The following is a 24927-nucleotide window of genomic DNA, read 5'->3' as shown; positions in this document are numbered from 1 at the left end:
TGGTTGTGTAGCGCTGGGGGGGCATTGTGGTTGTGTAGCGCTGGGTGTATGTGTCAGTGTGGTTGTGTAGCGCCGGGGGGGCAGTGTGGTTATGTAGCGCTGGGTGTACATGTGTCAGTGTGGTTATGTTGCGCTGTAGGGGGTTCAGTGTGGTTGTGTAGCGCTGTGTGTACGTGTGTCAGTGTGGTTGTGTTGCGCTGTAGGGGGGTCAGTGTGGTTGTGTAGCACTGGGGGGGCAGTGTGGTTGTGTAGCGCTGGGTGTACGTGTGTGTGGTTATGTTGCGCTGTAGGGGGGTCAGTGTGGTTGTGTAGTGCTGTGTGTACGTGTGTCAGTGTGGTTGTGTAGCGCTGGGGGAGCAGTGTGGTTGTGTAGCGCAGGGTGTACGCGTTTCAGTGTGGTTGTGTTGCGCTGTAGGGGGGTCAGTGTGGTTGTGTAGTGCTGTGTGTACGTGTGTCAGTGTGGTTGTGTAGCGCCGGGGGGGCAGTGTGGTTATGTAGCGCTGGGTGTACATGTGTCAGTGTGGTTATGTTGCGCTGTAGGGGGGTCAGTGTGGTTGTGTAGCGCTGTGTGTACGTGTGTCAGTGTGGTTGTGTTGCGCTGTAGGGGGGTCAGTGTGGTTGTGTAGCACTGGGGGGGCAGTGTGGTTGTGTAGCGCTGGGTGTACGCGTTTCAGTGTGGTTGTGTTGCGCTGTAGGGGGGTCAGTGTGGTTGTGTAGTGCTGTGTGTACGTGTGTCAGTGTGGTTGTGTTGCGCTGTAGGGGGAGCAGTGTGGTTGTGTAGCGCTGGGTGTACGCGTTTCAGTGTGGTTGTGTTGCGCTGTAGGGGGGTCAGTGTGGTTGTGTAGTGCTGTGTGTACGTGTGTCAGTGTGGTTGTGTAGCGCTGGGTGTACGCGTTTCAGTGTGGCTGCGTGTCCCACCCTGGCCCCCCGACCCCTCTCCTCACCCCTTCTCCCACCCCCGAGTCCCCCCAGCGGCTCAGCCCCTCCCCAGCCCCCCTCTCACCTTGGGGGGCCCCATGGCCACTGGCTCCGAGCTCCCGGGGCTCCTCAGACGCTTGTGGGCCCCCCCCGCTGGCCCCGGTTATATGGGCGCCAGCCTCCTCCCGCCGCGATGCCAAACCCTCCGCCCGCCCCCCAGACCCACCTCCCTGCCCCCCCGGCACCGCGGGGTGCTGCTGGCCCGACCCCCCCAGGCGGGCGGGGAATTTTCAGGGGAACTCCAGGGTCAGGTCGGGGCGCGGGAACTTTCACCGCGCCGGAGAGAAAGCAGCCGGCTGAGCCGAGACGGCACAGGGGCCCGCGGGCACCCCCGGCGCTGCCTGCCCCCCCAAGCTCCCCGGCACCGGCCATCCCCCCACAGCCCCCCAGTGCTGCCCGTTCCCCCAGGGCCCCCCAGCACCGGCTGTCCCACCCCAGTGCCCCCCGGCGCTGCCCGTCCCCCCAGAGCCCCTGGCACTGGCCATACCCCCCCCAGCGCCCCCTGGCACCGCCCGTCCACCCAGAGCCCCCCAGCGCTGCCCGTTCCCCCAGGGCCCCCCGGCACCAGCTGTCCCACCCCAGTGCCCCCCGGCACTGCCCGTCCCCCCAGAGCCCCTGGCACTGGCCATACCCCCCCCAGCGCCCCCTGGCACCGCCTGTCCACCCAGAGCCCCCCAGCACTGCCCGTTCCCCCAGGGCCCCCCGGCACCAGCTGTCCCACCCCAGTGCCCCCCGGCGCTGCCTGCCCCCTGGCACCGGCCATCCCCCCACAGCCCCCCAGCGCTGCCCATTCCCCAAGGGCCCCCGGCACCAGCTGTCCCCCCCCAATGTCCCCCGGCGCTGCCCGTCCCCCCAGAGCCCCTGGCACTGGCCATATCCCCCCCAGCGCCCCCTGGCACCAGCCGTCCACCCAGAGCCCCCAGCACCAGCCATCCCCACCCCAGTGCCCCCAGCATTGCCTGCCCCCCCGAGTCCCCCTGGCTCCATCCATCCCCCCAGAGCCCCCCAGCACCGCCCGTCCCCCCTCTGGCACCACCCATCCCCCCCAGCGCCCCCCAGCCCCGCTCAGCCCTACGCAGCACCCCCCAGCACCACCCGTCCCCCCAGCACCGCCCATCCCCCCCAGCGCCCCCTGGCACCGCCCGTCCCCTCAGCACTGTCCATCCCCCCCAGCGCCCCCCAGCACTGCTCGGCCCCATGCAATGCCCCCGGCACCGCCAGGTCCCCCCAGCGCCCACCAGCACAGCCCATCCCCCCCAGGGCCCCCGGCACCGCCCGGCCCCCCAGATCCACCCACCACCCATCCGGCCCAGAGCTAGGCCCATGGGCACCTCCCGGCACTGCCATCCCCACAGAGCCCCCAGATGCCACCTGTCCCCCCTGAACCAGGCCCATGGGCACCCCCTGGCACCGCCCATCCCCCCGCCGAGCCCCCAGGCGCTGACCGTCCCCCCCGAACCAGGCCCATGGGCACCCCCTGGCACTGCCCATCCCCCTGCCGAGCCCCCAGGCGCCGCCCGTCCCGCCCGAACCGGGCCCATGGGCACCCCCTGGCACCGCCCGTCCCCCCACCGAGCCCCCCAGCACCACCCGTCCCCCACAGAGCTGGGCCCACAGCCACCCCCTGGCACTGCCTGTCCCTCCCTAGAGCCGAGCCTGCAGGCAGCCCCTGGCAGTGGGGTGCGCGAGGGGATGGGCCGGCGAGTGGATGTGGAACAGGAGAGGCGAGAGGAGGGGCAGGCGTGGGGACAGACGGGAGGAGGGGTGGGCATGCAGGCAGGCGGGCGGAGGGGCAGGCAGGGGGATGGGCAGAGGGGCGGGCATGGGGCAGGACAGGCAGGCGGGGGGCAGGGGGCGATGGGCAGAGGGGCGGGCATGGGGCAGGACAGGCAGGCGGGGGGCAAGGGGCGATGGGCAGAGGGGCGGGCATGGGGCAGGACAGGCAGGCGGGGGGCAAGGGGCGATGGGCAGAGGGGCGGGCATGGGGCAGGACAGGCAGGCGGCGGGGCAGGCGGGGGGATGGGCAGAGGGGCGGGCATGGGGCAGGCGGGGGGATGGGGAGAGTGGCGGGCATGGGGCAGGACAGGCAGGCGGCGGGGCAGCCGGGGGGATGGGCAGAGGGGCGGGGGTGGGGCAGGACAGGCAGGGGGGATGGGCCGAGGGGCGGGCGTGGGGCAGGACAGGCAGGCGGGGGGGCAGGAGGCGGATGGGCAGAGGGGCGGAGGCGGGGCAGGACAGGCAGGCGGGGGGGCAGGGGGGATGGGCAGAGGGGTGGGGGCGGGGCAGGACAGGCAGGCGGGGGGGCAGGGGGGATGGGCAGAGGGGCGGGCGTGGGGCAGGACAGGCAGGCGGCGGGGCAGGCGGGGGGATGGGCAGAGGGGCGGGCATGGGGCAGGCGGGGGGATGGGGAGAGTGGCGGGCGTGGGGCAGGACAGGCAGGGGGGATGGGCAGAGGGGCGGGGGCGGGGCAGGACAGGCAGGCGGGGGGGCAGGGGGGATGGGCAGAGGGGCGGGCGTGGGGCAGGACAGGCAGGGGGGATGGGCAGAGGGGTGGGGGCGGGGCAGGACAGGCAGGGGGGATGGGGAGAGTGGCGGGCGTGGGGCAGGACAGGCAGGGGGGATGGGCAGAGGGGTGGGGGCGGGGCAGGACAGGCAGGCGGGGGGCAGGGGGGATGGGCAGAGGGGCGGGCGTGGGGCAGGACAGGCAGGCGGCGGGGCAGCCGGGGGGATGGGCAGAGGGGCGGGGGCGGGGCAGGGCAGGCAGGCGGGGGGGCGGGGGGGGATGGGCAGAGGGGTGGGGGCGGGGCAGGACAGGCAGGCGGGGGGGCGGGGGGGATGGGGAGAGGGGGGGGGTGGGGCAGGACAGGCAGGCGGGGGGGCAGGGGGGGGATGGGCCGAGGGGCGGGGGCGGGGCAGGGCAGGCAGGCGGGGGGGCAGGCGGGAGGGGGTCCGGGATGGGGGGAGGGGCTGGGGGTTATTAGTTACCACCCCCCCGTTCTCTCTCCCCCGCCCCCTCCGTCGCTCCGCCCCCCGCTCCGCCCCCCCCCGCAGCCGCCGGAGCCGCCATGGCCGGCGCGGCCTCCCCCTCCCCGCGGCCCCCCCTGCGCCGGCCCTGGGCGTGGGGGGAGGGGACGGAGGAGCAGGAGCCCCCCCCGCGCGCCGGCTCCCCCCCCGTGGGGCAGCGCCCGGCCCCGCGCCCCGCTTGGCAGCTCTCCCGGCATGCCCCGGGGCACGGCCAGGAGCCGCTCTCCCAGCATGCCATGGGGCAGCCCCACTCCCAGCATGCCCCGGGGCACGGCCAGGAGCCGCTCTCCCAGCATGCCATGGGGCAGCCCCACTCCCAGCATGCAATGGGGCACGGCCAGGAGCCGCTCTCCCAGCATGCCCCGGGGCACAGCGAAGAGGCGCTCTCCCAGCATGCCATGGGGCAGCCCCTCTCCCAGCATGCCCCGGGGCACGGCCAAGGGGGACCTTCCCAGCATCCCCCGGGGCACGGCCAGGAGCCACTCTCCCAGCATGCCATGGGGCACAGCGAAGAGCCGCTCTCCCAGCATGCCATGGGGCACAGCGAAGAGGCACTCTCCCAGCATGCCATGGGGCATGGCCAGGAGCCGCTCTCCCAGCATGCAGCGGGAGTGCGCCGGGTGCTGTTCGCTGATGCCCTGGGCTTGCCCTTGACCCGCCTGCGGCGCTACCGGCCCTGGCCACCCCCCTCTCCCGAATCGCCCCCCGAGATACTGCCCCCCATCGGCCAGCTGCCCCCCATGCCCTACCTCCTGCCCGCCTTCGTGCTGCCCCCGGCGGGGCAGGGCGAGCCGGAGCGGCTGGCGAGGCTGCGCCAGGCCATGGTGGAGCTGGAGGAGGTGCTGGCGCCGGGGCCGGGCGAGCCGTGGCTGCTACGGGGCACCGTGCGGGTACTGAACGTGACCTACCGCAAAGCCGTCCACGTGCGGGCCACCCGGGACCGCTGGCGCACCTACCGCGACCACCCTGCCCGCTACGTGCCGGGGGGCTCGCCCGACGGGGGGCTGAGCGACCGCTTCGCCTTCTGCCTGCCCTTCGGCCCGGGCCAGCCGGAGGAGCAGGGCGAGGAGGAGGAGGAGGCCGACGCCCGCCTGGATTTCGTGATCCGGTACCAGACCGACGAGGGCATCTACTGGGCCAATAACCAGGGCAGGAACTACAGCGTGGTGATGAAGGGCCTGGCGCCCCCCCGGGTGCCCCCCAGGACCGCCCGCCAGGACAGCGCCGCGCCGCAACTGAAGAGTTGCATGAGGCTGGAGAGGATGAGGTAAAATCCCACCATCCTCCTGGGACCCCAAACCACCCAGCAGAACCCCCGTGAGAACTGCCAACCCCTCCCGCCCCCCAGGAACCGCCAACCCCCATGAGAACCGCCACCACCACTCTGGAACCACCCCCTCGGGAACTGCCAATTCTCCCCAATCCCTGTGACTCTGAGCCCCCCAATTCCCCTGGTCCGTGACTCTCAGCCCCCCAATTCACCCGATCCCTGTGACTGAGCCCCCAAAATCCCCCCAATCCCCGTGACTCTGAGCCCCCCATTCCCTCGCTCCCCGTGACTCTGAGCCCCCTCGCCCCAAGTTCCTCCAGTTTATCAGGGGGCACAGAGCCTATGGTGGAGCAGCCCAGACACTGCTCTGAATTACATGGTGTGACGAACTGGGAAGGTTCTTAATGTTTTCTCTGAATACGGTGTTGGTGCCTCAGTTTCCCCTCTGCAGTTCTTAAATATCCAGGTGGGGGGAGAAGGAGGTGTGGGTGCTGCAGAGCGAGGGGCCAGTGCACCTAAATGCCTGGCACTCTGTCTCCTGGCAACTGCTGGCCTGGGCCCCCCCCGCAAGGTGCCAACTGAAGGTGTTGGAGACAAAGGGGTCAGGAGACCCCCTGGCCTGGGACAGGAGCTGAGCAGAGAGGAGGGGCTGGAGGGGGTTTCAGTCTGGAGCTGGCTGGGGATGAGGAGTGAGGGCAGAGGTGGGGGTCTGGCTCACTGCCCCCCAGAATGGACCCAGCTGTTTTAGACCCTGTTCCTGCCATCGAATAAACCTCTGTGTTACTGGCTGGCTGAGAGTCACGTCTGACTGCAAAGTGGGGGTGCAGGACCGTGTGGCCCCCCCCAGGACCCCGCTGGGGCGGGCTCGCTGTGGGAAGCGCATGGAGGGGCAGAGGATGCTGAATGCTCCAAGGAGAGACCCAGGAGGTGAAGCCGTGTGAGCTTCTTGCCCTGCAGACAGTCTACTCCAAGGGAGAGGGGGCTCCCCAAGTCCTGCCTGGCTTTGTGGGGAGCAGTTCCAGAGCATCGCGCAGAGACCCCTGGACACATGGGGTGGGTTATATGGGGAGGGACCCTGCCTTTGCCCCTCCCTCCTTCGGGGCACAGAGTGTCGGGGGAAGATTTCGGAGGTCTCGGGGTGTCGCTGTGGACAGAGAAACAGCAAATGGGAGGGGAAAGGCTTCATTTGGGCAGAGTAGAGTAGCTTTGTTGGTCTGTGCAAGCGTCACCACTTGTGCAAAGTGAGTGTGCATTGCTCCCAGTTCAGGTGCAAGCATTAGCACTAGTGCAAAGCAAGCGTCAATGCTCCCAATCCAGAATTCACTCTGCTCCCTTGCGCAATTGTTGCAATAGTGCAAACAGACTGTGAAACATTCCTGAGTCAGAATTCACCCTGCTCCCGTGTGCTATCATTGGCACTAGTGAAAAGTGAGCATGAAATGCTCCCAAATCACAATGCCCTCCTCTCTCATGCACAGGACAGCACTAGTGCAAAGCCAGTGTGCGATGCCCCCAAAGCAGGTGCATGCATTAGCACTTGTGCAAAGTGACTGTGAAAGGTGCCCAGGTCAGCATTGTACTGGTACGAAGACACCCTGCTGCTCTGGGTCTTCGTACCAGTACAAGGCAAGCGTGCAATGCTCCCAAACCAGAATTCACGACGCGGTCTCGATGAAGGGCTTTCACACCTGCTTTTCACTAGTGTACATGCTGACACGAGCGGCCCCCTGCAGGCTGTCGGTGCAGATCTGCCAGTCGTTCTCGGAGGGCAGAGACCAGCCGGGGGCTTAAACCCCAATGCCGAGCGAGGAGAAAGGCAGTTCAGGTGACCCCCCACCCCTCGTGGTCTGAAATTTCACGATCGCGTTTCCAGCTGCCGGCGGGCGGGTTCTGTGTAGAGAAAAACAAGTTGTGGGGGAAATGGGGCAGCGCCGTCGTTTATTATCGCTGAAGAAACAGACTGAGGGCTGCGGAGAGGAGGTGAAATCACGTTGTCGGGGTGTTTTCTCTGAAACTCGGGTAGAAAAAGTGGTTTCCAAAAGCGGCAGGAAACAGAGCTAATAACGCGCCGAGCGGGGAGTGAAAAGTCTTGCGGTCAGCTGATTTCGCCGGCGATCGCATTTCAAGTGGGTAGATAGGTGGATAAAAGGGCCTGAGATGGGCGTTTGTGCACCAGAATCTCAGGCTGGGTCTGGGGGGGGGGCCCGGCCCAACAGGGCCCCGATCTCGGACAGGGCCTGGGCGGGGGGGCCGGCCCAACGGGGCCCTGATCTCAGCCGGGATTGGGGGGGCTCCCCGCCCGACAGGGCCCTGATCTCAGATGGGATGGGGGACAGGGCCCCGCTCTCAGCCGGGGTTGGGGGGGCGCCCAACCCGATGGGGCCCCGATCTCAGCTGGGGTCAGGGGGGCTCCCAACCCGACAGGTCCCTGATCTCAGCCAGGATCGGAGGGGTGCCCAACCTGACGGGGCCCCAATCTCAGCCAGGGTCTGGGCGGCGCCCGGCCTGACGGGGCCCCGAACTCGGCTGGCGTCGGGGGGGGGCGCCCGGCCCGACGGGGCCCCGATCTCGGCCGGGGTTTGGGAAAGGGCCCCGATCTTGGCCGGCGTTGGGGGGGGGGGCGCCCGGCCCAACGGGGCCCCAATCTCGGCCAGGGTTTGGGAAAGGGCCCCGATCTCGGCTGCCGTCGGGGGGGGGCGCCCGGCCCGACGAGGCCCCGATCTCAGCTGGGGTTTGGGAAAGGGCCCCGATCTCGGCCGGCGTCGGGGATCTCAGCTGGGGTTTGGAACAGGGCCCCAATCTCAGCCGGCGTCTGGGTCCCAGGTATAAATACGTCTCGTGTATTTCATTGGCTTCACTTCCATCTGCGGGTCCAGGTCCTGGCTCGTTACCCTGAGGCACGTACCGTATCGGGGGAGCCGGGTTAGTCTGGAGTCCACAGGCGCAGGGATTATCCTTCCCCTGATGAGGGGGGCGTTACCTCACCCTAACGAGGGCTCATTAAGAGGCTGTGCGAAGGGAAGGGCGGGTGGGCGACTGCTGGTACCAGGGCCGGGGTCTACGTTCTCTAGGGGGGTGAAGACCTGTGTCCGAGACCTTGCTTTGCCTCAGTTTCCCCATCTGTACGGGGGGGCGGGAAATGAAGATGAGCTGCAAGATGTACGAGGCAGGGGCCTGTACCCCCCCCCCATGTCTCCGGTGTGGGTGTGGGGCATCCGGGTGTCCAGAGATTAGAGCGGGGGCGGGGGAGGGCTCGGAGCCAGGACTCCTGGGTTCCTTCTGCTGCTGGGTTTGGGATGAGAGAAATGTTTCTTCTCCACTGAGACGTGAGCATCAAAGGAAGTTTCTATTTCCACGGGCCCCTCCCACAGCGACTGACTGTCTACAGCCCTGCACCGCCAGACAGGCGTCCGCACCGCCAGACACACAGGTGGCACGTTCAGCTTTTCCCTCGCCTGTCCTCCTTGCTCCCGCCCTCTGAGGCTGAGGCTGGCGGGGTCAGCCCTTGGGGACCCCTCTGCAATCGAGGTGACTCCAGATTGACCCCGGGGCTGAGATCAGGAGCTGGCCCTGACCCCTCTGCAATCGGGGTGACTCTGGATTGACCCCGGGGCTGAGATCAGGAGCTGGCCCTGACCCCTCTGCAATCGGGGTGACTCTGGATTGACCCCGGGGCTGAGATCAGGAGCTGGCCCTGACCCCTCTGCAATCGGGGTGACTCTGGATTGACCCTGGAGCTGAGATCAGGAGCTGGCCCTGACCCCTCTGCAATCGGGGTGACTCCGGATTGACCCCGGGGCTGAGATCAGGAGCTGGCCCTGACCCCTCTGCAATCGGGGTGACTCCGGATTGACCCCAGGTCTGAGATCAGAATCCTGCTCTGCCCCCATTACAGCTGCAGGTGACTCTGGGTTGATTCCGGGGCTGAGCTCAGGATCCGGCCCTGACCCCTCTGCAATCAGAGGTGACTCTGGATTGACCCCGGGGAGCTGAGCTCAGGCTCCAGCTCTGACCCCTCTGCAATCAGGGGTGTCTTCGGATTGACCCCGGGGCTGAGATCAGGAGCTGGCCCTGACCCCTCTGCAATCGGGGTGACTCTGGATTGACCCCGGGGCTGAGATCAGGAGCTGGCCCTGACCCCTCTGCAATCGGGGTGACTCTGGATTGACCCCGGGGCTGAGATCAGGAGCTGGCCCTGACCCCTCTGCAATCGGGGTGACTCCGGATTGACCCCAGGTCTGAGATCAGAATCCTGCTCTGCCCCCATTACAGCTGCAGGTGACTCTGGGTTGATTCCGGGGCTGAGCTCAGGATCCGGCCCTGACCCCTCTGCAATCAGAGGTGACTCTGGATTGACCCCGGGGAGCTGAGATCAGGCTCCAGCTCTGACCCCTCTGCAATCAGGGGTGTCTTCGGATTGACCCCGGGGCTGAGATCAGGATCCGGCTCTGACCCCGCTGCAATCAGGGGTGACTCCGGATTGACCCCGGGGAGCTGAGCTCAGGATCTGGCCCTGACCCCTCTGCAATCAGGGGTGACTCTGGATTAACCCTGGTGCTGAGCTCCGGATTGACCCCGGGGCTGAGATCAGAACCCTGCTCTGCCCCCCTTACAGCTGCGGGTGACTCTGGGTTGATTCCGGGGCTGAGCTCAGGATCCGGCCCTGACCCCTCTGCAATCAGGGGTGACTCCGGATTGACCCCAGGGAGCTGAGATCAGGATCCGGCCCTGACCCCTCTGCAATCAGGGGTGACTCCAGATTGGCGGGACGTGGTGCTGAGCTCAGGGCGTGGGCCGTGGGCGAAAGCTGCCATGCAAAGCTGCGGCTTGGCACTTTCACGGTCCCGCCCCCATGCAGCCCCAGATCTCGGCCTCGGGCTCCCAGACGGTGACTCGCAGGAAAGGGGAAAACCCAGGAACGCGCCCAAAATAGCTGCAGGGTTTTACTGGTGTGGAGCCACCGACCCAGATCAGGGCCCCGTCGCGCCAGGCGCTGCACAGACAGACACCGTCCCAGTCCCAAAGAGTTTCCAATCTAAACAAACAAAGGGAAACTGAGGCACCCAGTGATTAAAGCTCAGCTGGGCATGTGTGGTCGAGCAGGATTGGAACCGGGGAGCCCTGGCTAATACCCTTCCCACTAAGACTGGGGGCCTGGACGCCTGGGTGCTCTCCCTGGCTCTAGGAGGGGTGCGGGGTATAGTGGTTAGAGCAGGGACGGGACTGGGAGCCCAAACTCCTGGGTTCTTGTCAGACCCTTTGCAAGGTGCCACCCCCTGGCCCTGTGCAGTGACTGGATCCCTATCCCCCCACAGGCTGTGCGAGGAGCCAAGCCATGAAGACACACCTAATCCTGCCCGCAAGGAAGGTATATGCTGCGAGCTTCCCCCCAGCAGTGCCCCCAGGTGGGGTCACCCCCAGCGCCGCGAGCTTCCCCCCAGCAGTGCCCCCAGGCGGGGTCCCCCCAGAGCCATGAGCTTCCCCCCAGCAGTGCCCCCAGGCGAGGTCACCCCCAGAGCTGCGAGCTACCCCCCCGCAGTGCCCCCAGGCGGGGTCCCCCCAGAGCCATGAGCTTCCCCCCAGCAGTGCCCCCAGGCGGGGTCACCCCCAGAGCTGTGAGCTTTCCCCCAGCAGTGCCCCCAGGCGGGGTCACCCCCAGCGCCATGAGCTTCTCCCCAGCAGTGCCCCCAGGCGGGGTCACTCCCAGCGCCGCGAGCATCCCCCCAGCAGTGTCCCCAACCAGGGTAACCCCCAGCGCTGCGAGCTTCCCCCAGCAGTGCCCCCAAGTGGGGTCACCCCCAGAGCCGTGAGCTTCCCCCCAGCAGTGCCCCCAGGCGGGGTCACCCCCAGCGCTGCGAGCATCCCCCCAGCAGTGCCCCCAACCAGGGTAACCCCCAGCACTGCGAGCTTCCCCCCAGCAGTGCCCCCAGGCGGGGTCACCCCCAGAGCCGTGAGCTTCCCCCCAGCAGTGCCCCCAGGCGGGGTCACCCCCAGCGCTGCGAGCTTCCCACAGCAGTGCCGGGCTGGTTGAGGGGAGCACGAGTGCGGGTGACCCCGTCTCTCTCTCTCCAGAAGGGAGCCCTGAGAGGGAGATGCGAAGAGACTCGCCCTCAGCTTCCACGGGACAGGTAAGAACTGTCGGAAACAAAGTGGTGTGGGGAGAGCGCCCCCCACCCAGCCCCCTGCTGAGCCCCCACTCCCCACAGCACCCCCAGCACCTGCCCCCGCCCCCCAGCACTCCCCACCTGCCTGCCAGGGGAGCATGTCCCCCATCCGCCCCCCAGCGCCCGGCCATGCCTGCCTGGGGAGAGCGCCCCCTGCCCAGCCCCCCACCCACCCCCCATCCACCCCCCAGCGCCCGGCCCTGCCTGCCAGGGGAGCGTGTCCCCCACCCCCCAGCGCCCGGCCCTGCCTGCCAGGGGAGCGTGCAGCTGCCCAGCCGCCCCCCAGCACCCCCCACCGGCTTGCCAGGGGAGCGTGTCCCCCATCCGCCCCCCAATGCCCGGCCCTGCCTGCCTGGGGAGAGCGCCTCCTGCCCAGCCCCCCACCCACCCCCCAGTGCCCCCCGTGCCTGGCCCTGCCTCCCAGGGGAGCGTGTCCCCCGCCCAGCCCCTCACCCACCCCCCAGCACCCCCCACCTGCCTGCCAGGGGAGCGTGTCCCCCATCCGCCGCCCAGTGCCCGGCCCTGCCTGCCAGGGGAGTACACCCCCCTCCCGGCCTCCCACCCACCCCTCAGCGCCCAGCCCTGCCTGCCAGGGGAGAGCGTCCCCTGCCCAGCCCCCCAGAACTGCCCAGCGCCCGGCCCTGCCTGCCAGGGGAGTACACCCCCCTCCCAGCCTCCCACCCACCCCTCAGCGCCCAGCCCTGCCTGCCAGGGGAGAGCGTCCCCTGCCCAGCCCCCCAGAACTGCCCAGCGCCCGGCCTTGCCTGCCAGGGGAGAGCGCCCCCCACCCAGCCCCTCATCCACCCCTGGTGTCCAGCCCTGCCTGCCAGGGAGAGCGCCCCCTTCCCAGCCGCTCACCTGCACCCCAGCCCTGGGCTCTGCCTGCCAGAGCCGGGCCCCTGTCTCCCCGGGTGCTGTGCAGACCCACAGTGAGGGTCAGCCCCTACCCCAGAGATCTCCCAATCTCACCGACTGCTTCTCACATGTTGGGAAACTGAGGCACAGCTGGGCGAGAATCACACCCCGCCCCGGCCCTTCAGGAGGATCCTACCTCTCCAGCCCTCATCCTTCCCTTGCCCCGCTGCAGGTCCCAGAGCTGCTGGTCGCCCCCATGTCCCCGGAGACGGAGCCGCCTGCCAGGGATCTCCCGGTGCCCTTGGCTGAGTCCCCGCAGCCGGCCGAGGCCCCATGGGGTGTCCATGGGCCTGAGGCCGGCTCTCTCGGGCCGGGGGCCTCGTTCTCGGCGGCTGGCCTGGTAGAGCAGGCTGAGCTCTGGCGGGCGGAGGAGGACGCCGTGGACTTGGAGCTGGAGCAGCTTTATCTCTCCCACCTCAGCCGGCTGCGGGCGGAGGAGCTGGGGGGCGCCGGGGAGCAGCCGGGGGGCATGGAGGCGTCTGGCTTCCCCCCGGCCTGGCTGCCCACCCTGCGCCTGAGTGTGCTGAGCGACCGGGACCTGGTGGTCGGCTGGGCTGGGCCGGAGCGGGCTCTGAACAGCTCCCTGGCCCAGGAGATCACCCTGCGCTATGCCAGCCCGCCCGCCGGCCCGGGGCGCGACAGTCCCCCGGCGCTGCTGGAGGGGGGGGTCCGGGAAGCCGGCCCGGGGGGGGCCCTGCGGCTGCTGGCGCCGGCCGCCGTGGTGGTGCCAGCACGAACAGCAGCCCCGGCACGGGGGGGCTGGGGAGGGCCCAGGGGCCTGGGGTCAGGCCCACAGCGGCCAGGGGAGCCCTGGGAGGAGGTGCCCAGCTGCCCCACGTGCCTGGGGCAGGCCCTGACCCGTTCCCTGCTGGTTCTCGGTCTCGTGGTCGTCCTGCCCGTGGTCCTCAGCGGCTGCCTGCCGGCCGCAGCCGTCACCCTGTATGTGGTTCTCATGTGGCGCCAGGCGAGCTAGGACCCAGGTGTCCTGGCTCCCACCCCCCCAGCTCTGACCACCAGCCCCACTCCCTTCCCAGAGCTGGGGAGAGAACCCAGGCATCCTGGCTCCCAGCGCCTCCCCCTCCCCCCCCGCTCTGCCCCACATCCCTTTGGTCCCACGCCGGCACTGAAGGCCACGTGCCTCTGAAGCCCTCACATCGGTTCATTGTCCCACTTTGCTTCTCCGGCGCACGACCCCTCTCCCCCCATGGCTCTGTATTTATGTTGTACCGGGGAGTGTGTGTGTGTAGGGGGGGTCAATTCGTGCCCCCCCGCCAGCGTGGTGCAAAGCGGGTTGTTTGCAGCGGGACGTTTCGGTCCAGCCGCCGGAGGGGCTGGCGTTCGTCTGGCTGATTCACCGTGTGGTGAGGTCCCACAGCACGTCGGAGCCACCCAGCTACACGCTCTGCCGCCCCGTGGCCCAGGAGGTGCCGCTGTGGGGGGCGCCTCAGTTTCCCCACACGAGAGCTCTGCCCGTGTTTGGGAAGCCATGGGACGCTGTCGCAGTGATGGAGGACGGCCATATCAGAGCCGAGGCCGGGTGGAGATGAGAGAGGAATTGGGCCCAGATCCTGCTGCAGGCGGGAGAGGCTCCAGATTAAGTGAGCTCTGAATCCAGCCCTGACCCCATTGCAGTCAGGTGTGACTCCGGATTGACTCTGAATTAACTGAGATGGGAAGTCGGCCCTGCCTCTGTTGCAGTTGAGAGGGATCCAGGGCCAGAAAATGAGCAAAAGGCAAGATGCTCGAGCCACATGGAGATGGTTTGCGGGGGCCGTGAGCCCTGGCTCCGTGTACCGCCCTGGGGTAGGGGGCAGATATCTGAGCACAGGCAAGCCAGGAGCCGGACGCGCGGGATCTTGAAGGGGGCGAAATGCGTCCACGCAGCTGATGGAAACACTAAAATAAAAACAGTCCCGGCCACAGCCCTGGTGTCGGTTTTGGAGGGGGCTCCCGGCACTGGTGGGGGGAAGAAGGGGTCTGCCGGTGTGGGGGGAAGGTGACAGGCCAGGTGGTGGAATCAATCTGGCCTGGAGCCCAATTCCAGATGTGAGCCGGCGCACCCCAGAGGGGGCAGGCCCCTGCCCCATTCCCCACCCCCCTGAGCCAGCCGGTGCCCCCCAGAGGGGACAGGCCCTACCCCATTCCCTCCCCCTCAGCCAGTAGGTGCCCCCCAGAGTGGACAGGCCCCTGCCCCATTCCCCCCCCTCAGCCAGTAGTTGCCCCCCAGAGGGGACAGGCCCCTGCCCCATTCCCCCCCCCCCTCAGCCAGTAGGTGCCCCCCAGAGTGGACAGGCCCCTGCCCCATTCTCCTGGGGACGGTTCGAGGACACGGTGCCGCAGCCCCGGGAACCCCCTGTCACACACACACCAGATTTGCTCGGTTACTTTGTACATTTCCTGGTATCCCTTCGTGTCTGTGGGTCAGCAGCACTGTGGAGAGAACCCAGGAGTCCTGGCTCCCAACCCCCCTGCTCTCACCCACCAGCCCCCACTGCCCTCCCAGAGCTGGGGAGAGAACCCAGGAGTCCTGGCTCCCAACCCCCCTGCTCTGACCCACCAGCCCCCACTCCCCTCCCAGAGCTGGGAGAGAACCCAGGAGTCCTGGCTCCCAGCCCCCCTGCTCTCACCCACCAGCCCCCACTGCCCTCCCAGAGCTGGGGAGAGAACCCAGGAGTCCTGGCTCCCAGCCCCCCAGTTCTAACCACCAGCCCCCACTGCCCTCCCAGAGCTGGGAGAGAACCCAGGAGTCCTGGCTCCCAGCCCCCCTGCTCTAACCACCAGCCCCCCCTCCCCTCCCTGAGCTGGGGAGAGAACCCAGGAGTCCTGGCTCCCAGCCCCCCTGCTCTAACCACCAGCCCCTACTCCCCTCCCAGAGCCAGGGAGAGAACCCAGGAGTCCTGGCTCCCAACCCCCCTGCTCTCACCCACCAGCCCCCACTGCCCTTCCAGAGCTGGGGAGAGAACCCAGGAGTCCTGGCTCCCAGCCCCCCAGTTCTAACCACCAGCCCCCACTCCCCTCCCAGAGGCGGGGAGAGAACCCAGGAGTCCTGGCTCCCAGCCCCCCAGTTCTAACCACCAGCCCCCACTCCCCTCCCAGAATTGGGGAGAGAACCCAGGAGTCCGGGCTTCCAGCCCCTGGTCCTGATGCTGCGTTGCTGCCCGAATCCCCCCTCCCCCCTCGGCTCCGCCCCCCAGGCCCCCTCCCCCCGCCGCACCTTCCGGCGGACGCTGAACGAGACGGACGGATCCCGGCCGCCTCCCGGCTCCTTTGGGGGGACCGGAGCCTGAGCCCCGCTCCCCTTGCGGGCTCATCGCGGGGGAGCCTGGACCCCCGCTTCCCGGCTGGAATCTGGCGTGACTCCGGAGCCACACCCTGCTTTCCCGCTCCCCGCGCACATACCGGATCGAAGCGGGGTCCTGGGGATGGAGCGAGCCGGCGCTCCAGGACCCGCCCCGACTTCGATCTACCCCCTTGGATCTAGCCGGGAACCCGGGTTCCCGCTGGGGAGCGAGCCGATCCGGATTGCAATCGGTTCGATCTGCTGGAGGCGGCGGCTGTGCTGAAGAGGGCAGATTCGGAGTCACTCCGGATTGAGCGGGGGCAGGGGATCCGCTGGAGGAGAGACCCAGCCCCTTGGATGTCATCGAGGCCCCGATCCGGGTAAATTGGGGGGCCGCGGGAATCCTTCGGTGCCCCGAAGCGGGGAGACAGCGCCCCCAGCCTCCCACGCAGCCCCCCGATCCCTATCGGGCTGGCATGGGGGGCAGCCCAGCGGAGGGACTCCCCGCTCCCCGCAGGGCCTGAGCGGGGGGGGGGGGGCAGGGGACTCGCCCCCACCGACTGGGGCAGGATTTGGGGGTCTCGCCTCAGGTCGGGGAGCAGCGGAACGGAGGTGAGTTGGGGCTGGCTGAGGGGGTGCCCACCTGTATACACCCTCCGACCCCCCATATACACTTCTCTGCCCCCCAATTACACCCCCACGGCCCCCCCATACACCCCTATGGCCTCAGCCCCCCCTAATTGCACCCCCCAGCCCTCCACCAATATATACTACCCTAGCCCCCCCATATACACCCCCCCAGTCCTGGCCCCAGCTGCCCCCAATTACACCCCCCAGCCCCCCACCAATATACACCCCCCAGCCCCTCCATATACACCGCTCTGGCCCCAGCCCCCCATCTGTATACACCTCCCATACACCAGGCCCCCCCCGTACACCCCTCTGGCCCCGGCCCCCCCAATAACACCCCCAGCCCCCAACCAATATTCACTGCCCTGGCCCCCCCATATATACCCCCCTGGCCCCCCCAATTACACCCCCCAGTCCCACACCAATATACACACCCTGACCCCCCACCTGTATACACCTCCCAGCTTCCCCCATATACACTACCCCGGCCCTTCCAATTACACCCCCCAGCGCTCCACCAATATACATCCCCCATCCCCCCACCTCTATACACCCCCCCAGCCCCAGCCCTCCCAAATACACCCCCCTGACCCCCCATATACACCCCCCCGCTGCCCCCAGTTACACCCTCCAGCCCCCCACCAATATACCCCCAGCCCCCCCATATACACCCCTCTTGCCCCGGCCCCCCCATATCCACACCTCCGGCCCTGGCCCCCCACCTGTATACACCCCCCCAGCCCTGCCCCCCCCATATACACCCCCCAGACCTCCCCACCTGTATACATCCCCTGGACTCCCACCAATATACACCCCCCAGCCCCGACCCCCCCATATACACCCCCCCGGGCCCCTACCAATAAACCCCCCCCAGCACCCCCATATACATCCCCCTGGCCCCACATCTGTGTACACCCCACTGGCCCCACCACCAATATACACCCCCACTCAGCCCCGGCCCCCCACCTGTATACAGCCCTCACCTGTATACACCCTTCTGGGCCCCCACTCATTCCATCATTCCTTACCCGATATACCCCCCTCCATCTCCCCCTCCCCAGCCCTCCACCTTCGCATCCCTCCATCCCCACTGTCATCCCTACACCCCAGCCCCCCCTTCTCTGACTGACAGGTACAGAGACCCGACAACATGGCCTAGGAGTGGTTTGGTGGGGGTTGTCATTCTGGGCCTGAGGATTCTGTGTGTGTGTTTGCGTGTGTACATCCATGTATTTATGTTTCCACTTTGTGTGTCTGTGTATTGTATGGCTGTGTTGTGTGTGTATATATATGTTGTATGTGTGTGTGTGTGTGTATTGTGTGTATGCAGTGTGTGTGTTTATAGCAGGTGTGTGTAGCAGGTGTGTACACACGTACGTTTCCACTTTGTGTGTGTGTATGTGTGGATTGTGTTTGTGTGTACCATGTCTAGAGTGTGTGTACCCTGTCTTGTGTGTGTGTGTGTGTAGGTTTCTGTGTGGATTGTGTGTACGGAATGTGTCTAGGATGTGTACACATGTACGTTTCCACTTTGTGTGCCTGTGTAGATCTGTGGGTGTGTTTCCGGGGTATGTGCACGTTCCTCTCTCCCCTTGGCATGCGGCCGTGCACTGGGGGGGCCTCGTGCCAATTCTCCCCCCATTACAAGCCCCCAACCTGCCAGACACCCCACCCCCAGCCTGCATCTCTGCAGCCGGTCACCCGCCCCCAGCTGGGACATGACAGCGGGAGGGGGGGCGGTATTTTGGCCAGGCCCCAACCCAGCAGGCCCTGAGTTGATGCTCACAGTAGATCTGGTGTTGGGGATGGGGGAGGGGCTTCAGAGGTGACTCCACTGGCCTCATTCTCTTCTCTCTTCTCCTGGGGCAATCAGGAGTGACTCCAGTTTAAGAGCAGAATTGGGTCCTGGCTCAGCTCCACGGCCCCCCTGCTTCCCCGGGGGGTGAGCGTAACAGAGCCCAGGTGTGGCTCTGTGTGTGTTTGTGTGAGAGCACATGCATGTGCAAAGGGCCTTTTCAAAGCAATTGCTGGAAAGCCTCAGCCCCCAATGCGCGGGGGCAGCTGAGTGTGAGCGGGACCTAGTGTGAGCAGCGTCAAGGTGCAAGGGCATGACCGCAGCAGGGGCCCAGGGGGGTGGGGGCATGTGCCAGGCTCAGTGTGTGGGAGGAGGAGTGTGTCGGCACGACTGTGAGTGTGTCACTGCCAGTGTGTGTCAGCCTCAGCATGAGCGCGAGTGTCCGGGCAGCTGTGAGGATGAGTGTGTCAGTGCGAGTGTGTGCACATGTTGTCAGTGAACACGGGACTGTGTGATTGTAGTTCAGTGTGTGTGCATGAGTGTGGCTGTGACACTGACACAGACTGTGCCTGGGTGTGTGTGTCAGTGCGGCTGTGAAGACGACTGTACACGAGCATGTCCATGTTAGCGCGGCTGTGAGGATGACTGTGGATGTCAGCGTCAGGGCGGCTGTGAGGATGGGTGTACATGAGTGTAACCGTGTCGCTGCGGCTGTGAGGATGGGTGTACACGAGCATGTCCGTGTCAGTGCGGCTGTGAGGACGGGTGTACATGAGTGTGTCCATGTTGGTGCGGCTGTGAGGACAACTGTGCATGTGCATGTCAGTGTCAGGGTGGCTGTGGGGACAGGTGTATATGAGCATGTCTGTATGGCTGTGAGGACGGGTGTACATGAGCGTGTCAGCATCAGGGTGGCTGTGGTGACAGGTGTACATGAGCTTGTCTGTGTCTTTGCAGACGACTGTGCATGTCAGCATCAGAGTGGCTGTGAGGACGGGTGTACACGAGCGTGTCTGTGTCTGTCCGGCTGTCAGGATGGGTGTACACGAGCGTGTCAGTGTTAGGGTGGCTGTGAGGACGGGCGTACATGAGCGTGTCTGTGTCTGTGCGGCTGTGAGGACGGGTGTACACAAGCGTGTCAGCATCAGGGTGACTGCGGGGATGGGTGTACATGAGCATGTCTGTGTCTTTGCAGACGACTGTGCATGTCAGCATCAGGGTGGCTGTGGGGATGGGTGTACACGAGCGTGTCTGTGTCTGTGCGGCTGTGAGGACGGGTGTACACGAGCGTGTCAGCATCAGGGTGGCTGTGGGGACAGGTGTACATGAGCGTGTCTGTGAGGCTGTGAGGACGGGTGTACATGAGCTTGTCTGTGTCTGTGCAGCTGTGAGGATGGGTGTACATGAGCGTGTGTGTGTCTGTGAGGACGGATGTACACAAGCGTGTCAGCATCAGGGTGGCTGTGAGGACGACTATGCCCTGCCCTCTAGGGGGCGCTGGCCCCCATCTGGCCCCAGGGGTGGGACTGGGAGATGGGACCTCGTGAGCTCCAGACGAGGTGGGTGATGAGATAAGGGGGCCTGCGGCAGAAGCCCCACCCCCAACCGGGACAGGCCTGGGGGCATCAGGCATCGTCCCACTGCCCCATAGCCTGGGCTTGGACCCCGTGCACCAGGCTGGGGGGCTCCTGCACGCAGCAGGGTCCCGCCCCCAATGATCCCTCTCTCCCCTGCAGAGGCCCCGGGGCCATGGGCCGCCCCCGCTAGCCGGCCAGCTGGTGATGGCCAACGCCAGCGAGGCGGACGAGCTGGGCCTGCCGGGCCCCCCAGCGGCCTCCACCTACGCCAAGCTGCTGCTGCTGGCACTGATCATCTGCGTGAGCCTGGCGGGCAACCTGGCCCTGGCGCTGCTGGTGCTGAAGGAGCGGGGGCTGCACCGGGCCCCCTACTACTTCCTGCTGGACCTGTGCCTGGCCGATGCCGTGCGGGCGGCCGTCTGCTTCCCCTTCGTCCTGGTCTCCATCCGCCACGGCTCGGCCTGGACCCACAGCCCGCTCAGCTGCAAGGTGGTGGCCTTCCTGGCCGTCCTCTTCTGCTTTCACGCTGCCTTCCTCCTCTTCTGCATCAGCGTCACCCGGTACATGGCCGTGGCTCACCACCGCTTCTACGCCAAGCGCATGACCCTGTGGACGTGCGTGGCCATCATCTGCATGGTGTGGACCCTCTCGGTGGCCATGGCCTTCCCGCCCGTCTTCGACGTGGGCACCTACAAGTTCATCCGGGAGGAGGACCAGTGCATCTTCGAGCACCGGTACTTCAAGGCCAACGACACGCTGGGTTTCATGCTCATGCTGGCCGTGCTGGTGGGGGCCACCCACGCCGTGTACGGGAAGCTGCTCTGCTTCGAGTACCGCCACCGCAAGATGAAGCCGGTGCAGATGGTGCCGGCCATCAGCCAGAACTGGACGTTCCACGGGCCGGGCGCCACCGGCCAGGCGGCCGCCAACTGGATCGCCGGCTTCGGCCGGGGCCCCATGCCGCCCACGCTGCTAGGCGTCCGGCAGAACGGCCATGCCGCCAACCGCCGGCTGCTGAGCATGGAGGAGTTCAAGGCGGAGAAGCGGCTGGGGAAGATGTTCTACGTCATCACCGTCCTCTTCCTCCTCCTTTGGTCGCCCTACATCGTGGCCTGCTACTGGCGGGTCTTCGTCAAGGCCTGCAGCATCCCGCCCCGCTACCTGGCCACCGCTGTCTGGATGAGCTTCGCCCAGGCCGCCGTCAACCCCATCGTCTGCTTCCTGCTCAACAAGGAGCTCAAGAAGGGGCTGGCGGCCCGTGTGCCCTGCTGCAGGACAGAGCCCCCCCTGCCCCGGGAGCCATACTGTGTCATGTGACGGGGGCTGGATACGGCAGGCCGGGGGACAGCGTTAGAGGGACGAGGGCGGGAGTCTGGACATCCGGCGCCAATCCGGCGTCAGCCCCTGACTGCAGTGGGATCAGGGCCGGATTCTGATCTCAGTTAATCCAGAGTCAATCCAGAGTCACCCCCTAACTGCAGTGGGGCCAGGGCCAGATTCTGGTTCCAGTTAATCCAGATTCACCCCCTGACTGCAGTGGGATCACGGCCAGATTCTGACCTCTGCTCTTCTGGGATCAATCCAAAGTCACCCTGACTTCAGCGGCCTTACTCCAGATGTGATGGGTTATTCTGGAGTCACACCCAGGACTGGGGATTTGCTGTGTCTAGTTTATTCTCCATTGTGGGGGTGAGTGAATGCGGGGGGCTGGAGGGTGAACCAGGGGAAGGTGGGGGGGAGATTGGGAAAGGGGGTCCAGCCCAGAGACACCCCCCCACCTCAGCTGGGTGATTTAGCAACCCGTCAGTCAGTAACCAGGGACACACCCCCGTCTCCATGGCAACAGCCAATGTGGGCCCGACAGACCATAGCATCCAGGAACAATGCAACCAGGAAGCTGCGGGGGGGAGGATGGATGCGATCCCTCCTCGCCCTGAAATCCCTGGGGGCTGCGGTGATGGCCGCGCGTTCTGGGGAGAGGGGCCAATGGCTGCAGGGACCGGCAGGATCACAGGCAGCGGTGCCAGGCGGAGTAACAGGCAGTGATGTTAGGGTAACGTGTGGAGTAACAGGCGGAGTAACACACGCAATGCTACAGTACCCTGCCCTGACGCTCGGGTACCGTGCACAGGAACGGGTGGGAGTAACAGACGGAGTAACACACGTAATGCTAGAGTACCCTGCCCTGATGCTCGGGTACCGTGCACGGGAACGGGCGGGAGTAACAGGCGGAGTAACACACGCAATGCTAGAGTACCCTGCCCTGACGCTCAGGTACCATGCACAGGAACGGGCAGCGGTGCTGGAGTAACACACACAATGCTAGGGTACCCTGCTCCGACGCTTGGGTACCGTGCACGGGAACGGGCAGCGGTGCTGGAGTAACAGGTGGAGTAACACACACAATGCTAGGGTACCCTGCCCCAACGCTTGGGTACCATGCACAGGAACGGGCAGCGGTGCTGGAGTAACAGGCGGAGTAACACACACAATGCTAGGGTACCCTGCCCTGACGCTCAGGTACCGTGCACAGGAACGGGCAGCGGTGCTGGAGTAACAGGTGGAATAACACAATGCTAGAATACCTTGCCCCGATGCTCGGGTACTGTGCACAGGAACGGGCAGCGGTGCTGGAGTAACAGGTGGAGTAACACAATGCTACAGTACCCTGCCCTGACGCTCGGGTACCGTGCACAGGAACGGGCAGTGGTGCTGGAGTAACAGGTGGAGTAACACAATGCTAGAATACCCTGCCCCGATGCTCGGGTACCGTGCACAGGAACGGGTGGGAGTAACAGACGGAGTAACACACGTAATGCTAGCGTACCCTGCCCTGATGCTCGGGTACCGTGCACGGGAACGGGCGGGAGTAACAGGCGGAGTAACACACGCAATGCTAGAGTACCCTGCCCCGACGCTCGGGTACCGTGCACAGGAACGGGCAGCAGTGGTGGAGTAACAGGCGGAGTAACACACGCAATGCTAGAGTACCCAGCCCTGACGCTCAGGTACCATGCACAGGAATGGGCAGCGGTGCTGGAGTAACACACACAATGCTAGGGTACCCTGCTCCGACGCTTGGGTACCGTGCACGGGAACGGGCAGCGGTGCTGGAGTAACAGGCGGAGTAACACACACAATGCTAGGGTACCCTGCCCCAACGCTTGGGTACCATGCACAGGAATGGGCAGCGGTGCTGGAGTAACAGGCGGAGTAACACACACAATGCTAGGGTACCCTGCCCTGACGCTCAGGTACCATGCACAGGAACGGGCAGCGGTGCTGGAGTAACAGGTGGAATAACACAATGCTAGAATACCTTGCCCCGATGCTCGGGTACTGTGCACAGGAACGGGCAGCGGTGCTGGAGTAACAGGTGGAGTAACACAATGCTACAGTACCCTGCCCTGACGCTCGGGTACCGTGCACAGGAACGGGCAGTGGTGCTGGAGTAACAGGTGGAGTAACACAATGCTAGAATACCCTGCCCCGATGCTCGGGTACCGTGCACAGGAACGGGTGGGAGTAACAGGCGGAGTAACACACGCAATGCTAGAGTACCCTGCCCCGACGCTCGGGTACCGTGCACAGGAACGGGCAGCAGTGGTGGAGTAACAGGCGGAGTAACACACGCAATGCTAGAGTACCCTGCCCTGACGCTCGGGTACCGTGCACAGGAACGGGCAGCGGTGCTGGAGTAACAGGTGGAGTAACACACGCAATGCTAGAGTACCCTGCCCTGACGCTCGGGTACCGTGCACAGGAAGGGGCAGCGGTGCTGGAGTAACAGGCGGAGCAACACGCAATGCCAGAGCTCCTTGCACCAACGCTCAGGTACAGTGCACAGCAACAGGCAGTGGTGCTGGAGTAACAGGCAGAGTAACACACGCAATGCTGGAGTACCCTGCAGGAACACAGCTGCATGTGAGCGTAGATGCGAGAGGAACAGGTGCACAGAGGACTGGATCCCCCTCCCAGCCCCTTTGCTGCTCCCCAGAGCTGTTCACATTCCCTCAGGGACAGACTGCGGAGGGCAAAGGGATTTGGGCTGGGATGTTAACGGTACCAAGCCCTGATCCCAGGCTCCTGGCCAGACTCACCCTGTCGGCAGCAGGGAAGTGACTCTGGCTTGATACCTACAGAAATGAGATCAGAATCCGTGTCTGGGACCACTGGCGGCTGGGGCTGGGGAAGGGAGGGCCGAGCAACGCCAGCCAGGACTCCTGGGTTCCATACCTGGCTCTGGGAGGGGAGTGGGGACTGGTGGGTTAGAGCAGGGGGGGCTGGGAGCCTGGACTCCTGGGTTCTCTCCTGTCTCTGGGAAGGGAGTAGGGGCTGGTGGGTAGAGCAGGAGGGGCTGGGAGCCCAGACTCCTGGGTTCTCTCCCGGCTGTGGGAGCGGAGTGGGGACTGGTGGTTAGAGCAGGGCGAGCTGGGAGCCAGGACTCCTGGGTTCTCTCCCCAGCTCTGGGAGGGGAGTGGGGACTAGTGGTTAGAGCGGGGGGGGCTGGGAGTCAGGACTCCTGGGTTCTCTGCCGACTCTGGGAGGGGAGTGGGGGCTGGTGGTTAGAGCAGGGGGGGGCTGGGAGCCAGGACTCCTGGGTTCTCTGCCAGCTCTGGAAGGGGAGTGGGGTCTAGTGGTTAGAGCAGGGGGGCTGGGAGCCAGGACTCCTGGGTTCTCTCCTGGCTCTGGGAGAGGAGTGGGGTCTAGTGGTTAGAGCAGCAGGGGCTGGGAGCCAGGACTCCTGAAATAGGTGGGGGGGGCTTCGCTCTCTGTTTCCAGCCGGGTCCTGGCCCACCCGGCCCGGCAGTGGATCCGCCTCGGCTCAGAACTCTCTACGTGCTGGTTTTGTTCGGGGTTTTTTGGGGGTGGGGGATTTTTTTGGCAGAAAAAAAAATTGAAGAAAAAGACACGGAAAAAAATCAATGTTTTTGTACAAAAATACACACACACACCCCGGTAATTCAGGGCTGGGAGGGGAGGGCACGAGATGGCGACAGGATGGCCGGACAGACCCCCGGCACCGGCCGTTTCCGGAGGGGGCAGCCGCTCTGCTGGGGGAGGGAGAGCATTGGGGGGCGGGGGGGGGCAGTGTGGGGTTCCTTTGGCTCTTTGGTTCTTGTCCAGCCCCTCCCCACTGTTTTGGGGGGCCAGGGACTGTTCTCAGTTCTTTTCTTTTTGATATAAAACCCGACGGAATGAAAGAAACTGACCAGCCAGTGTTTTCTTCGAGCCAGGGGCACCCGGACACCTGGGTTCTCTCCTGGATCTGGGAGGGGAGTGGGGGCTGGTGG

General features: G+C 65.9%; 1 protein-coding gene across 1 annotated transcript; it reads left to right on the top strand.

Annotated features, from left to right (window-relative positions):
• The first annotated feature begins 4213 nt into the window (after positions 1 to 4213).
• Positions 4214 to 24649, top strand: LOC127036873 (uncharacterized). Its single transcript, XM_050928145.1, has 13 exons — positions 4214 to 5269; positions 10588 to 10640; positions 11345 to 11400; positions 12524 to 13315; positions 13653 to 13775; positions 15833 to 16011; positions 18643 to 18769; positions 19252 to 19401; positions 19793 to 22021; positions 22108 to 22193; positions 22358 to 22927; positions 23092 to 23383; positions 23468 to 24649. The coding sequence occupies exons 1-9, from the start codon at positions 4239 to 4241 to the stop codon at positions 20948 to 20950; spliced, it is 3669 nt and encodes a 1222-aa protein (XP_050784102.1). The 5' UTR covers positions 4214 to 4238; the 3' UTR covers positions 20951 to 22021; positions 22108 to 22193; positions 22358 to 22927; positions 23092 to 23383; positions 23468 to 24649.
• The last annotated feature ends 278 nt before the right edge of the window (positions 24650 to 24927 follow it).

This window comes from Gopherus flavomarginatus, chromosome 18 (genome assembly GCF_025201925.1).
Source record: "Gopherus flavomarginatus isolate rGopFla2 chromosome 18, rGopFla2.mat.asm, whole genome shotgun sequence".
Taxonomy (NCBI): Eukaryota; Metazoa; Chordata; order Testudines; family Testudinidae; genus Gopherus; species Gopherus flavomarginatus.
This window is presented reverse-complemented; position numbering and strand designations above follow the sequence as displayed.